General features: G+C 57.1%; 1 protein-coding gene across 7 annotated transcripts in view; it reads left to right on the top strand.

Annotated features, from left to right (window-relative positions):
• The window catches only part of Pacs2 (phosphofurin acidic cluster sorting protein 2), a 76,179-nt gene that overhangs the window by 53,912 nt on the left and 8,845 nt on the right, over nt 1–13,422 (top strand). For 3 of the 7 annotated variants that reach the window (XM_077800334.1, XM_077800332.1, XM_077800338.1), the window contains exons 9-19: nt 5,266–5,423; nt 7,228–7,318; nt 7,531–7,605; nt 8,031–8,176; nt 9,643–9,778; nt 10,089–10,193; nt 10,416–10,522; nt 10,956–11,110; nt 11,631–11,741; nt 12,126–12,234; nt 13,193–13,225. In XM_077800334.1, coding sequence (XP_077656460.1) covers nt 5,266–5,423; nt 7,228–7,318; nt 7,531–7,605; nt 8,031–8,176; nt 9,643–9,778; nt 10,089–10,193; nt 10,416–10,522; nt 10,956–11,110; nt 11,631–11,741; nt 12,126–12,234; nt 13,193–13,225 — 1,226 coding nt within the window. The remainder of the gene's footprint in view (nt 1–5,265; nt 5,424–7,227; nt 7,319–7,530; nt 7,606–8,030; nt 8,177–9,642; nt 9,779–10,088; nt 10,194–10,415; nt 10,523–10,955; nt 11,111–11,630; nt 11,742–12,125; nt 12,235–13,192; nt 13,226–13,422) is intronic. The other 4 variants (XM_077800337.1, XM_077800336.1, XM_077800333.1 and 1 more) reach the window with 3 other exon arrangements.

Genomic DNA, 13,422 nt, shown 5'->3' with positions numbered 1-13,422 from the left:
GTCAGACTCCTCTCTAGCTGTTTGTCAGCTCATGAAACCAGTGGTGTGCTTCCAAAGTATAACGGTGGGACCAGCATAGGGTGGATATTCCCTGTGGGAGGGAGGGAGGGAGCTGTCTCAAGGAAGTCAGAACCCAGCAAGGAAAATTCAGAATCTCCAGGCTCGAGATGGTCATCTTTGATGTTCCACCCACCAGGCACCCCAAGCTGGGAGTTGGGCCTCAGCCCCAGGTGGCCCATTCCTGGTGCTACAGGGTGCAGATGCAGAGGTATGTCCCTGCAGTCCTCCCAGCTCTGTGGCAGCTGGGGACTAAGTTCTGCCATCCTGGGTGCCCTACTCCCATGGCACCACTGGACTTTACCCCAGTGGGGGCTCTCTGCTGGAGCCCTATCTCCACAGAAGTCTTCTGCCTTAGTCCAGGGCATCCTGTGGGTCTGGGTGAAGGTGCCCATGCCCCCGGCTCTTCACGCCTCTAGAGTTGGCACCATGTGGGTACTGAACAGTAGACCACTTATGCCCTCTGGAGGGGTGGCTGCTGCTATCCCTATCACACCAGAGCAGTGCCCCCAGATGCAGGGAGCAGAGCAGAGATTGTGCTTCCTAGCATTCTGGGCCTGTGGTAGGCAGGACAGCACCAAAGACTTCTCAAGTGCCTTTAGGCCAGTCTCCAGCTGTCCCGTCCATACTGACCTCCTCATATTCACTGGCCACCCCCTGCTGTTCTCTTGCAAACACTTTTTCACTCTGTGCAGCCTTTCCCAGGGAGAATCTTCCAGACCTTAAGTCCTTCCCTTTCTTTTTTCTTTTTCTTTTTAAATGTTTATATTTTAGTTTTAGGTGGACACAATATCTTTATTTTGTTTTTATGTGGTGCTGAGAATCGAACCCAATGCCTCACGCATGCTAGGCGAGCGCGCTACCACTTAGCCATACCCCAGCCCTTTCCCTTTCTTTTTTTTAAATTTTATATATATTTTAGTTGTTGATGGACCTTTATTTTGTTTATTTATTTATATATGGTGCTGAGAATCAAGGCCAGTGCCTCACATGTGCCAGGCCAGCGCTCCATCACTGAGCCACAACCCAGCCGAGGTCTTTTTGATAAGTTTCATGTTTAATTCCTTTTTCTCGCTGCACATTACTGTGCGTAGTCAAGAGAAGCCATGCAGCACCCTTGGTGCTGAGCTTGGATTTCTTCTGCCAGCTGTCCCGTTGACACTTGGAAGTTCTACCTTCCACCAGACACTAGGACACAGACAGAATCCAGCCAAGCTCTTTGTCGCTTTCCTCCAGTTTCCAATAGCATGCTCCTTCTTGTGTGAGGTGTCTCGTGGCCTTTGGTGGCACGGTCCTGCCGAGGTCTGGCTCCGAGATGGCTCTCTCCACAGCTCTCCTCCTCTGAGCATCGCCAGAACCTCCCTCACAGCTCACCTTGGTGGGCACCACAGACCCTTCCAACCTCTACCCTCCCCATTCCATAGCCTCTTATATGTGTCAGGAGTCTGTCACAGCATAAGCTTCTGCGCCTCCCTGTCTGGGACTGCTAGAGCTGCCACAGCTGGACACCTTGACTGGCGATTCAGAAACAACCACAGTGTGTGGCTTACAGTTCTGGAGGCTGGGAGTCCAAGACCAAGCCTCCCATAGATGCCCAGTCTGGAGGGGGCCTGTTCCTCATGGACAGCACTATGTGTCCAGGGTAGGCAGATGGGGAGAGTGTGCTTCCCCACAGTTCCCCTTTTCTCAGTACTGGGCATTGAACCCAGGAGTGCTTTACCCTGAGCTACATCCCCAGGACTTTTTATTGTATTTTGAGAAGGGGTCTTGCCAAGTTGCCCAAGCCTGGCCTTGAACTTGCCATCTACCTGCCTCAGCCTCCTGAGCAGTTTCAGCTCCGTTTGCATGGACACAAATCCCATTTATAAGGCCACCGCTTATGCCCTGATCACCTCCCAAAAGCCCCACCTCCTAATACCATCCTCGGGGGGCCTAGGTTGTGGCAGGAATCTGAGGGAACACACATTTGAGCTGCTGCCTCTGACATAGGCTGAGGCCTCTCAGGTCTTTGATCAGCACATACAGCAGAGCCACAGAACTCCAGGCGCAGTGTGTCCCTGGGCCTTTAGCCTGTGAGTGGCACACCTGTATAGTCAGTAGGTTTTCAACAAAGGTGCCAAGTTCATCAGAGAAAAAATGATCTTTTCAACAGAAAATGAACCTCAACACATAACCTCATTGTTTGCAAAAGTCACCCTCTGAAAAATCATGTACTAAATTTAAAACCTAAAAAATAATTACTTAAATTTTAAACTCTAAACATCAGAAATTTAAATTCTATCAAAATTCTAGAATATAAAGAAACATCTTTGTGAATGTGGATTAGGCGAAGATCTGTTAGGACCCAGAACACGTGTGAGTCTTCAAAGTGGGAAAAACAAAGCACTGGGCTCTGTCAAAAGTGGAGACTGAAGCGTCCACACTCAGAAGGGTGGACATTGAGCCCACGCACGGGAGGGACCTGGAGCTGCAGATCTGCAGCAGCAGGGGCAGGAGGAATGACTAGGGGGACAGCGCTGGGGTGGCACCTCTGGCTGGCAAACCATAGCTACACATCTGAAGCATAGGGTGGCTCCTGGGGCAGGGCGGGTCACCTGTGCTCTTCCACACCCTGGGGGTGTCACGCTGCGCTCTTCAACACCCTGAGTCACTTCATAGTCTGGCCAGTTTTTGTTTTTTTTTTTTTTTAGTTGTCAAGGGAACTTTATTTTATTTATTTATTTATATATGGTGCTGAGAATCTAATCCAGGGCCTCACACATGCTAGGCAAGTGCTCTACCACTGAGCCACCATCCCAGCCCCAGTTTGTTTTTTTTTTTTCCTTTTTGAGGTACTGGGAATCAAACCCAGGCCTTGTGGTGCTAGGTGAGCACTCTACCCCAGCCCCATGTTGTATATTTTTGCTATAATAAAAAAGTAGAGCTGGGCGCAGTGGCTCACGCCTGTAATCCCAGCAGCTTAGGAGGCTAAGGCAGTAGGATCGTGAGTTCAAAGCCAGCCTCAGCAGCAGTGAGGCCCTAAGCAACTGAAACCCTGTCTCTAAATAAAATACAAAACAGGACTGGAGATGTGGCTCGGTGGTCAAGCGCCCCTGAGTTCAGAACCCCCTTCCCCCCAAAAATTAGAAATTTGCCTGTGAAAAATACTAAGAGAAAAAGCAAGCCACAATATAACAGAAAATATTTGTAAATCACGCGTCTGATAAAAATTTCTATCTAGTGTATAAGAACTTTCAAGACCCGGTAAGAAAGACGGCCCAAGGTGCAAGTGGGCAGGACTCACCCAGTGGGTGTGGCGAGCATGGGGAGGGCCTGAAGAGGAGGTAGTGGCAGCAAGGCGTGGACCCTGCTGACTCTTGCTGAGGTGGCAGTGCCTGCAGGTTGATCTGCAAGCCCACGTTGTCCCTCTGCAAGCCCGCTGCCTTTGCACAGAGACCCACCAGCCGGCTCTGACGTCAATGCGTCAGAGCAGGGGCCTCCCAGGCAAGACAGTATCTAGAAAGAAGCTGGAAGATTCACACTTCCTGGTTTCAAAACTTACCACCCAGCTGAAGTGGTCCAGACCATGGTGCTGACACCAGCACAGACCTAGGTCAGCGGAATGGAGTCCAGCACCCAGGACAGGTCTCACATTGCCACCAGTGTTCAGCAAGGACATTAAGACCACCCTGTAGGGGAGGGTGCAGGCTTCCCAACACACATTGCTAAGAGAACTGGTCCTCATACCACATGCAACAGAACCCACAGCAGAGAACACCTTCAGGACACACAGCAGGCAGTGGCCTCTTAGATTTGACACCCAAAGCACAGTGACAAAAGAAAAATAAACTGGAATATCACAGTAGTTAATGCTTTTGCACTCTAAATAATACCATCAAGGGTATGAAGCAGCAGCCCAGAGAATAGAGCTGTTTAGCGAATTATAAAGGGCTTGTGCTCAGAATATATAAAGATAACTTGTAACTCAGAAATAGCCCAGTTAAAAACAGGCGTCTGTCTCTTGAGGAAGACACCCGATGGGAGCTGTGGTGCTCCCGACTACTGCTCCCGGCCCACAAGTTGCCAAGGAACAGAGCAGCCAGGAAGCTGTGCTGCAGCACAGCTTCTACAGTACTGGAAAGGTGGCAGTGAAAACAGAGGTGGCAGCTGACCAGCTAGGGTGCCCCTTCCCCGAAGAACCCATGTCCTGCTGTGGTCAGAGATGCAGAGGTGTGGGTGGAGGCCTGCGGGGGCCTGGCAGCCTCAGAACCAGGGAAATGCCTATGGTGAGGCCCATATCCAGTCCTCCGGAGGTGCCAGCAGACCCTCAGGCTGGCTGGGAGTGGAGGTTGAGGTTACCACTTCAGGAACTCTCAGCTACCCTAAGATGGTGTTTGTCGTTTGTTTAAAAACATGAATTGTCTGATTAAAAGATGGGCAAAGGATCTGAGTAGATGTTTCGCCAGAGAAGAGAGAGATGTGGTTAATAAGGACTGTCATCAGTGGGCATCGGGTCAGCTGGTTGTCAGGTAGGTCACCATTTGCCCCCCAACAGCAGGCACATGTGCACGGGTGGGTGGAAAGCAGACACTGGACACTCCAACTCATGCTCCTGGTCAGCCCTAAGGAGGTAGGGGTGCGTCCCCACTGTGACCCCTAGGCTTGTGCTGCCAGTTTTATCTGCAGGAGCCACGTGGGAGACAGTCCAGTTGCCGATCAGCGCTGGCCCCAAACACCTGCTTCCACTCAGAAGGGACCAGCACTGACACGGGACTCGCGTGGGCCTGCCACCCCGTGCCGAGTCAGATGCCAGACGCAAGGCTGCATCCTCCTGACTCCACTCTGGCAGTGTCTGGAGGGGCTGGCTCACAGGGCAGGCCTGGGGGTGGCTGCCAGGGATGCAGCTCTACAAGGGCACAGGCTTCCTGGGCAGACAGGAGGTGCTCTGCTTCCTGTGCGGGAAGCACCCCCTAGTCATTGACTGAGGGCCAGGTCAGGCCGAGGAGCCTTCGTATCACACAGTGTGAGGACCTGAGGTCTTTGGAGAGAGTCCCAGTTCCCAGAAACTAGAAAGTAAATAAGATGGAAGTGCTGGTCGCTGAGTGTGCCCAGCAGCTCAGCACCCTGCCTGTCCTCCTTCTGCAGACCACTCTTCATAGCCCGTAGGCTGCTGTCAAGGGCAGGTATGGGCCTTTGCGGGGCCCTTATGCACCTTTGGTGTTGTTACAGGTCCTGGACTCAGAGCAGGACCCTGCGGAACATGTCCCTGAGGTGGAGGAGGACCTGGACCTTCTGTATGACACACTGGACATGGAGAACCCCAGTGACAGTGGCCCTGACATGGAGGAGGATGATAGCGTCCTCAGTACTCCTAAGCCCAAGCTCAGGTGAGTCAGCAGAGCCAGATGGTCATTTTGATGAACCCTGCAAAGAGACTTCTGAGCGGACCTCAGGATGCCCCCACACCTGCTGCTTGATCAGTGGCTGACCTGGGTTGGCCCTGGGCACTGTGGGCAGGGCCACCTGCCTCTGAAGGCTTGGAAGGTTCCCACAGGCCAGACTGCCAGGGGCAGCCTGGATGGGGCTGTGGGCCAGTCAGTCCCAGGTGGTTGCAGGTAGACTGAGCCAGGTATCAGGAAGGGGTATATTTGAGTGAGTCCGGTGGGAGGTGCCCGAAGGCTGGCAGGAAGCTGGGGTAAAGTCTCCACAAGGCAGTGTGGTTCTCAGGTGACAGAATCAGATGAGCTCTCAGGTCGTTGGGATGGGAGTGGACTGAAATGATCTGTAGAAGGCAGGAGCTCGGGGCATGGGGCAGGTGGGATGTGGGGCAGGCTGTGAGGATTGAGGGGTCCTCCTGGGTGCTGGAGGCCTGCCAGCACCTCTCCTGGGGTGGCAGGGGCTGGCTGAGGCTGGCCTGGGGCAGGAGGAGCAGCACGGAAGGTCTCCTCGCAGGTTTGCCATGGACGCTTAGGAGACCCTGTTCTGTGGAGTGGGAAGCACAGCCCACAGGACAGTGTGTAGGCCTCAGTGTGGCTGGGTGTGGCAGGCCTGGGGTGTGGGTGGCAGCTGAGGTTTGAGGCTTTTTAAACCTACATGGTACAGAGAGGCACATACAGGAAAGTGCTGTCCTGTGTCATTAGGCAGGTCCACAGCTGACCCTGGCTCCCTGGCAGCTCCCGTCTTACCCTGACACTGACTTTAAGCCACCTTTACTCCTTGTTCTGGAGGGCAGTGTCCTGGGCTTGGCTTCATTTGTGCTGGTGTCTTGCTGCACTAGGGCTGATATACTGGCCGCTGGCTCCCACCTGGCATGGGGGGGGCGCCCTCCAGGGTAGTGTGGCCATGCAGAGTTCCATTCCAGAGCCTACAGGATGGAGATGCAGCTCTGTGCTGCCCAGTAGCCATAGACCATGCTACCACCTGGGCCCCTGCATCTTGGGTCAAGTGCCTCCTGCCTCATCTCTCCGCTGGGCTTGAGTGAGCCCTCTGCGTTCTGCACTGCTGGGACAACACCAGCTCCTCCCACACCATCTGGGTCCTCCCATTGTGAGTTCAGTGATGTTGGCCTTGTTGGCAGAGTCCCCGGCCAGTTAGTGCCCACAGATCTGGCTGGGGCATGGACATTTCAGGACTGTGATCTTGGGTGGTCACACACAGCTGAGTCCCTGTTTGTCCAGGTTTTGGGACTTAGCGGGCACATCAGTGCTCTCAGGAGTCCTGGCACTGTCCTGGCTGGTAATGTCTTCTACATCTTTTGGGTCTATACCCTCTTCCCCCTCACTCATACCTTATCTGCTGGAGGTGGGCATGTTCTGCCCAGTTAATCTGGAATGGCCTGGTTGGCCTAGATTGGCCTGTTGCTCTGGAACAGGCCTAGAGTGGCCTGGTTGGCCTAGAGTGGCCTGTGCTTGCTGCGGGTGCCTTCACTGTGCTGTGGAGAATGCTCTGCTTCCTGCAGGTCTCTTCAGGCAGCCTCCAGCAGGTTATTGGAGTGGAGCTGCCACTCAGCCTCTCAGTTGTTGACAGCCCTGCCCAGGTTGAAAGCCAGGAGCAGACAGGGTTTCAGGGATGCCTGTTTTTTGAGAGGGGCCCCTGGGCTCCTCTGTCTGCCCCTTCATGTGTGATAGGAGAGCCTCACTTGCAGTATGGGGAGGGTCTTGGAAAATGACATTCATCCCTTTCCCGAGCCAGGCCATACTTCGAAGGCCTGTCACACTCCAGTTCACAGACGGAGATTGGGAGCATCCACAGTGCCCGCAGCCAGAAGGAGCCTCCAAGCCCGGTGAGTGGCAGCAGAGCCCTTGGGTTCCTGTCTTCATGCTGGACAAGAACTGGGCAAGCATGTCTCTGGTTGCCATGTGTTCCCAGTGGCAGGAGACTGTTCTGGGATGACCCTGAGCCCACAGTCCAGGAAAGTCCCATTTGGTGTCCCCTGGGCCTCTTCCCATTTGCAGCCAGAGAGCAACACAGCCTGATTCCTGTCTCCATCCCCAGGCTGATGTGCCAGAGAAGACACGGTCCCTAGGAGGCAAGCAGCCAAGTGACAGTGTCTCTGACACGGTGGCCCTTGTAAGTAGGTGTGGACATGCTCGTCTAGCCGTGCCCTAGGCCCCAACCTACCGCAGCCGCCATGTGGAGCGCCTGTGCTCACTGCCTGGACCTGGGCTGGCCCTGGGCCAGGCTGCCAGGTGCTCAGGATGCCCAGTTGAGGGCTGCTGCTTGCTTCCACTGACATGATGGCCCATGAGCAGTGGGTTTCCCTGGTGCCCTTTGGAAGGGTCTCCAGATGGTGCTGGGCTGTGTGGGAGCTGGGTCTCTGGCAGGTTTAGTGCTGGTCTCCCTGCAGTGTTGGACCCAGAGTTCTGTGATGGACAGGGCTCCAAGGTGGCCTAATCCTTCCCCCAAGCCAGGACCACACAAGCCGAGAGGGACTCCAGGTGGGCTTTGTGGTTCTGGGCTAGGGAAGAGCACGTAGCGCTTCCTTCTCTGCCCAGCAAAGTGCGCCAGCCTCTCGGGAGCCATCGGAGCAACCTGAGGACAGCCCTGAGGCCGAGACCTCCACCCTGGACGTGTTCACTGAGAAGCTGCCACCCAGCGGGAGGATCACCAAGACAGAGTCACTAGTCATCCCCTCTACCAGGTCCCTGTGCGCCCCAGCCTGCCAGTAGGAGTGGCTCCCCATGGGATGGGGTTGCTGACTTGATGGGAATCACGGGGAGAGGCCGTGACCTTGGGTACCTTCTGGAGCCGGAGTTGGGCCCCACCTTGTGCACAGCTAGCTGCCTCCATTGTCTGGCTGTCACCTGCACTCCCTGGAGGGCCACATGTCCAAAGGTGCTGCCCCTCTACCTGCCATGCCCCAGGACAAGCTGCTGGATGAAGCCTTGGAGGAACAGCTGGGGGCCAGGAGGCCGTTGAAATGGGTGGGACTGGGGACAGGCAGCAGGCAGGATTAACAGCTCAGGGAGGGTAGGGCCTGAGCCTGTGGCTGACAAGGGCCAGGATGGGCCCACCTCCAGCCTGCACCCCACACCCCCAGGCTGTGGCACACATAGAGGCGTGGAGCACTTGGGGATGAGAGCCTGGTGTTGGCACAGGTAGCTTGGTTTGTGTCAAGGTGAGCATAGGTCACACCCATGGCCCTCTCCCCACAGCCATCTCAGTCTCACCTGGGCAGGCTCCATGCTTCTTGCTTGGGGACATGCCAGACCCACTTTCCGTTGTCCCCAACTGTGGGCACCCCTTGCCTTGCATGCCTGACCCCAGAGCCCATTCACCAGAGCATGTAGTGTTCCTTGCCTCTGCTAGATCTCCTTTGGGATCTTGTCTTTCCTCTGGCCAGCACCACTGTGCCCAGAGTTTGGTGGCTTCAGGGCAGGAGACCTGTGAGCCCATGCCTGTGTCAGCACCCTACTCAGCCTGGGCTGTGGGGAGGAGGTCCCCTGATGTACTCTCCAACCTCCCCGCCCTTGCCTCCAGGCAACCCTTTAGACAAACTGCCTCCCCTCTCCCTAGCCACCTCACTGCCTCAAGCAGGTCCATCTGTAGAACCCGGCACTCAGCATCAGTCCAACCCTGGCTTTCTCTAAGCTAGTGCAGGCCAGGGCTGGAGGTGTGTCTGTGCCAGGCTCCGCCGCGCCTTTTCGAGGCAATCAGGACATTCCTGGAAGCAGCGAGTCTGGGTACTGGCATTTACCCAGCAGGAAGCAAACAGGAGCCTGTGTTGGGCTCTAGGTAGTCGCCTTGACGGTCAGCACTTAGCACTGGCCTGCCCCCAGCTGTGACCCTACTTTTTACCCTGGAGGGGTGGGCAGCCCTGAGGTCCCCTATCAGGTACACTGATGAGGGAAGCAGGGCTGAGGGCCGGGTCCCATACGGGCACCTGGGTCTCAGTGCTCCACCCTCATAGCTGGGAGCTCTGTGTAGCCCAGGGCCCTGCCGCTCGTTCAGTGACACTGTGGCCATCCTTCCCTGCTCTCTGCTAGGCAGCTCTTCCCTGGAGCAGCGCAGTGTGCGGCTTGTGTGAGCATGTGCCTGGCCTGCTCTGGCCCTGTCCCCGTCCGCCTGCCCCAGCTGCCCCATTCCACGAGCCTGCTCTGATCCCAGCAGGTCTGAGGCGAAGCCAGCTGGTCGCCGGGGCCGGAGCACATCCCTGAAGGAGAGACAGCCATCACGGCCACAGAACGAGCGGGCCAATAGCCTGGACAGTGAGCGCTGCCCGGACACGCGGAGCCAGCTGCAGGTGCCTGTGGGGCTTTGCCAGGTCAGGGCAGGAGAGAAGTTTAGAGATCAAGGTTGCCAGCAGACCTAGAAAGGATCCTGTCAGTGTCAGGAAGCCTGTGTGGGTCCCATGCACACTCTAGCCCTCCCTGCCACCTCCGGGGGCCAGGCAGGGAACATTGCCACCTCAGCCAGGCAGCTTGGTGGTGGGCCTTTCCCCTTGCTGCCGGGAGTCTGCTGCTGTTGGGGGCCGTGTGGTGCTGAGGCTCCACTCTTTGTGGGGAGAGGATGGGTGCCACATGTCCTGGGTGTGGACAACCGGGTGTTTCCAGATTCCCAGGAAGACTGTGTACGACCAGCTGAACCACATCCTCGTCTCTGATGACCAGCTCCCCGAGAATATCATCCTCGTCAACACCTCTGACTGGCAGGGGCAGGTAGGAGCAGCTGCCTGGGGCTGGTTGTCCTCAGGAGTTCTGTGTGGCCGAGCTCAGTGGGGACCGCACAGAGACCCCGCTCAGGGACGAGTGCTGGAGCAGGCATGTGTGGCAGGCTGGCCTGTACGAGCGTGGCTTCTGCACTCTGGGGGTTCCAAGTAAAGGGTCAGATGGGTGGGTGCAGATGCTGTACCAAGGGTCACTTGTGCCCGTCCCACCCAGTTCCTTTCAGACGTCCTGCAGAGGCACACGCTGCCTGTGGTGTGCACGTGCTCCGCAGCCGACGTCCAGGCCGCCTTCAGCACCATTGTCTCTCGGATCCAGAGATAGTGAGTCCTGGCCTTCCCTGGGGTCTGCCCTGTGGAGCTGTTGCCCGAGCATTTGCTGGGGTCCCTGTACCCCAGGCCTGCCTGCCATTCCGAGGTGGGCATGTTCTCTGCCCTGGGGGATGTGGGTGGCTTCTGACCTGCTGCCCCGCAGGGCCCCTGCAGCCTAGGCTTTCCTCTGATTCCAGGGGCAGGAGGGTCTCTTGGAACTCCAGGAGGGTGGCCGCCCAGCCTGTCAGTCCAGGCAGATCCCGCCCCAGCTTAAAGTGCCCACTGGTAGGGGTCCTGGGTGGCAGGGCTCATGGTGGCGGCAGCAGCTGCAGCTAGGGAACAGGCTTTCTGGGGCTTAGCTGTGTGGACCTTGGGCTGAGGACAGCTCTGACAGTTCCCCTGAGGTGCCTGTCCCCTCTTCACCCCACCTTTCTGGGGGTTGCAGCTGCAACTGCAATTCCCAGCCCCCGACCCCCGTGAAGATCGCCGTTGCGGGGGCGCAGCATTACCTCAGCGCCGTCCTGCGGCTCTTCGTGGAGCAGCTGTCCCACAAGACCCCGGACTGGCTCGGCTACATGCGCTTCCTCGTCATCCCGCTGGGTGAGGCCTGCGGCTGGCTGGGTACACATGGTGGCGAAGGTGCAGGCGCCAGCCGTGGTGTCTTGTTCCTGGTGTTTCCTGTGGTATGGTTTACATATGATAATGTTACTTAAATGACAATTGACACAGTCACCCTGCAAGGGGGCAAGAGGTAAAGCCATCCCCTGAGATGGCCTGCACCGGGCCTCCCCTTGGTCTGTCACTGGGCTCTCTCTGTGCCAGTTTGAGTTCTTTGTCAGAGAAGCACAGCAGGGCTGGGTGGTTAACCCTCCCGGTCCCGTGGTGCTGTGCGGTTGAGCTTGATACTCTGTGTAATTCCCCTACCAAAAAGCCGTCCTGGCTTGGCAGGCAGTGTGGCTGGAGGCCCACCTTGTGTGTGTGCCCCAAGCCAGCGCCAGTGGCTTCCTTGGTGAATGGGGTTCCAGGAGACAGTGTGCCACACCCTTTTACCATACCACCACCACAGAGGGGTCCTGGACTGTGAGCTCCACGTGGTGACCATCCTGCCCTGGGCACACAGGTTCCCACCCTGTGGCCAGGTACCTGGGCTCCGTGGACTACCGCTACCACAACTTCTTCCAGGACCTGGCTTGGAGAGACCTGTTCAATAAGCTGGAGGCCCAGAGCACAGGTGAGGCCCAGTGTGGTGCCTATGGCGGGGCTCGCACCCACAGTCCCGTTCCCTGAGGAAGGGGCTCCTGGTCTTCCAGGAGACCCCCCCTCATATCTACCTCTTTCTCAAGCTTGGCCCCAGAAAAGGGACAGCAGGCGGGGTAAGGGGGCTTGCCAGGATGCTTCCCTCTCCCCAGTCCAAGCCAAGGTGGCCAGCAGGGGAGGGCACAGGGCCTAGGAACACGCCTTCAGGGCTTGTGGAGGATGTGACCCAGCACCACCGTGGATGGGCACTCGGGCCTGTTGTGGCCAGTGGGAAAGTAGAGGTGCCCATGTCCCTGCCCAGACTCCACCCTGACCCACCTGGCCCACCGCACCAACCCATGGCCTCCTCCCCGTGCAGTGCAGGACACACCAGACATCGTATCCCGCATCACCCAGTACATCGCGGGGGCCAACTGCGCCCACCAGCTCCCTATTGCGGAGGCCATGCTGACCTACAAGCAGAAGAGGTAATGCGGTGGGCCCAGGCCTGGGGCAGCAGGGGACCCCCTGACCACACAACACAGGTCACTGCCAGCTGCCATTTCTCCATGGCTACCTGCCCACTCTGGCCTTGGCCGGGACAGACTCCACGAGGTCTGGGGTAAAACCCCTGGGTGAGCCTAGACTGTAGGGCCCTCCACTGACCCCAGTGCAGACCAGAGTAGTGGTTGGGTTTTCAGTACCTCTTTATTTCTATGCCCATTGATGTGTCCCATGATGCAGCTGGTGGCAGCTGTCAAAGTGGCTCAGCCTACAGACCTGACACATCTTCCACCCTAGGCCTAGGCTACCTGGGCTGGAGACCCTGGACCATGGTCTCAGCCTGTTGGGGAACAGTCAGCTCATGTTCTTGTAGCTCAGAGCATGACAGTCCCCAGGAGCTGTGGGTAAAAACCTGGGCCAGGTGCCATGGGTCCGGGTAGCCCTGGGCAGGGCCCCTTCGTCAGGCACAAGCAGAGGCTTTCCTGTGGTTTCAGAAGACTGAACCTCCCTCTTGTGGCCAGGCCTCTGGACAGGCTATCCCATACCAGATGAGGGGAGCAGAGGCAGTCAGTGGGCCCTGTCCAAGAGTGGAAGAGAGGCACCCAGCCTCAGCCAAGGGCAGAGGTAGCAGTCCCTGATTCTAACGGGTGTTCGCCCCCTTCCTTAGACCGAAGGAGAGTGAAGTTAAAGTCTGGGAGGTGCAGGGAGGTCAGTAGGGATGGCTGGTCCCGTTCCAGTGGAGCCCAGCACTTCCGGAACTTCCTGGTGGAGGGGATGGCCACCCCTGCAAACTCACTCCAGCGGCTGCCCCCAAGTGAGGCGGGTAGTTGCCCAGATTCCAGGCCCTAGAGCTCCTGTTGCCATGCATGGAGGGCTCACCGGGCCCCCCGGGGAGGCGCCTTAACGTGGCCCTGTTTTCTCTTTTGGTGGCTTTCTGAAAAGGAAAAGGCACTTTCACTTTGACTTCACCCTGAGGTACAGCTCTCTGGTCGGCACCCTCTGTCCCAAGCTCTCTGGTCAATGCCCCCGTCTGTCCCAGGCTGGTCTTCAGGCTTGTTTAGCAGAGTCACTGCTGAATTCCCTCTCCCCTGATGCCCAGGGCATCTGGGGATCCCTCACAAAGGGCCCTGTGTGCTGAAGGTTCAGGCCTGTGTGGTCTGGGCCCACAGCCT

This window comes from Urocitellus parryii, chromosome 6 (assembly GCF_045843805.1).
Source record: "Urocitellus parryii isolate mUroPar1 chromosome 6, mUroPar1.hap1, whole genome shotgun sequence".
Classification (NCBI taxonomy): Eukaryota; Metazoa; Chordata; class Mammalia; order Rodentia; family Sciuridae; genus Urocitellus; species Urocitellus parryii.
The sequence above is the reverse complement of the archived record's forward strand: the minus strand, read 5'-3'. Positions and strand labels throughout refer to the sequence as shown.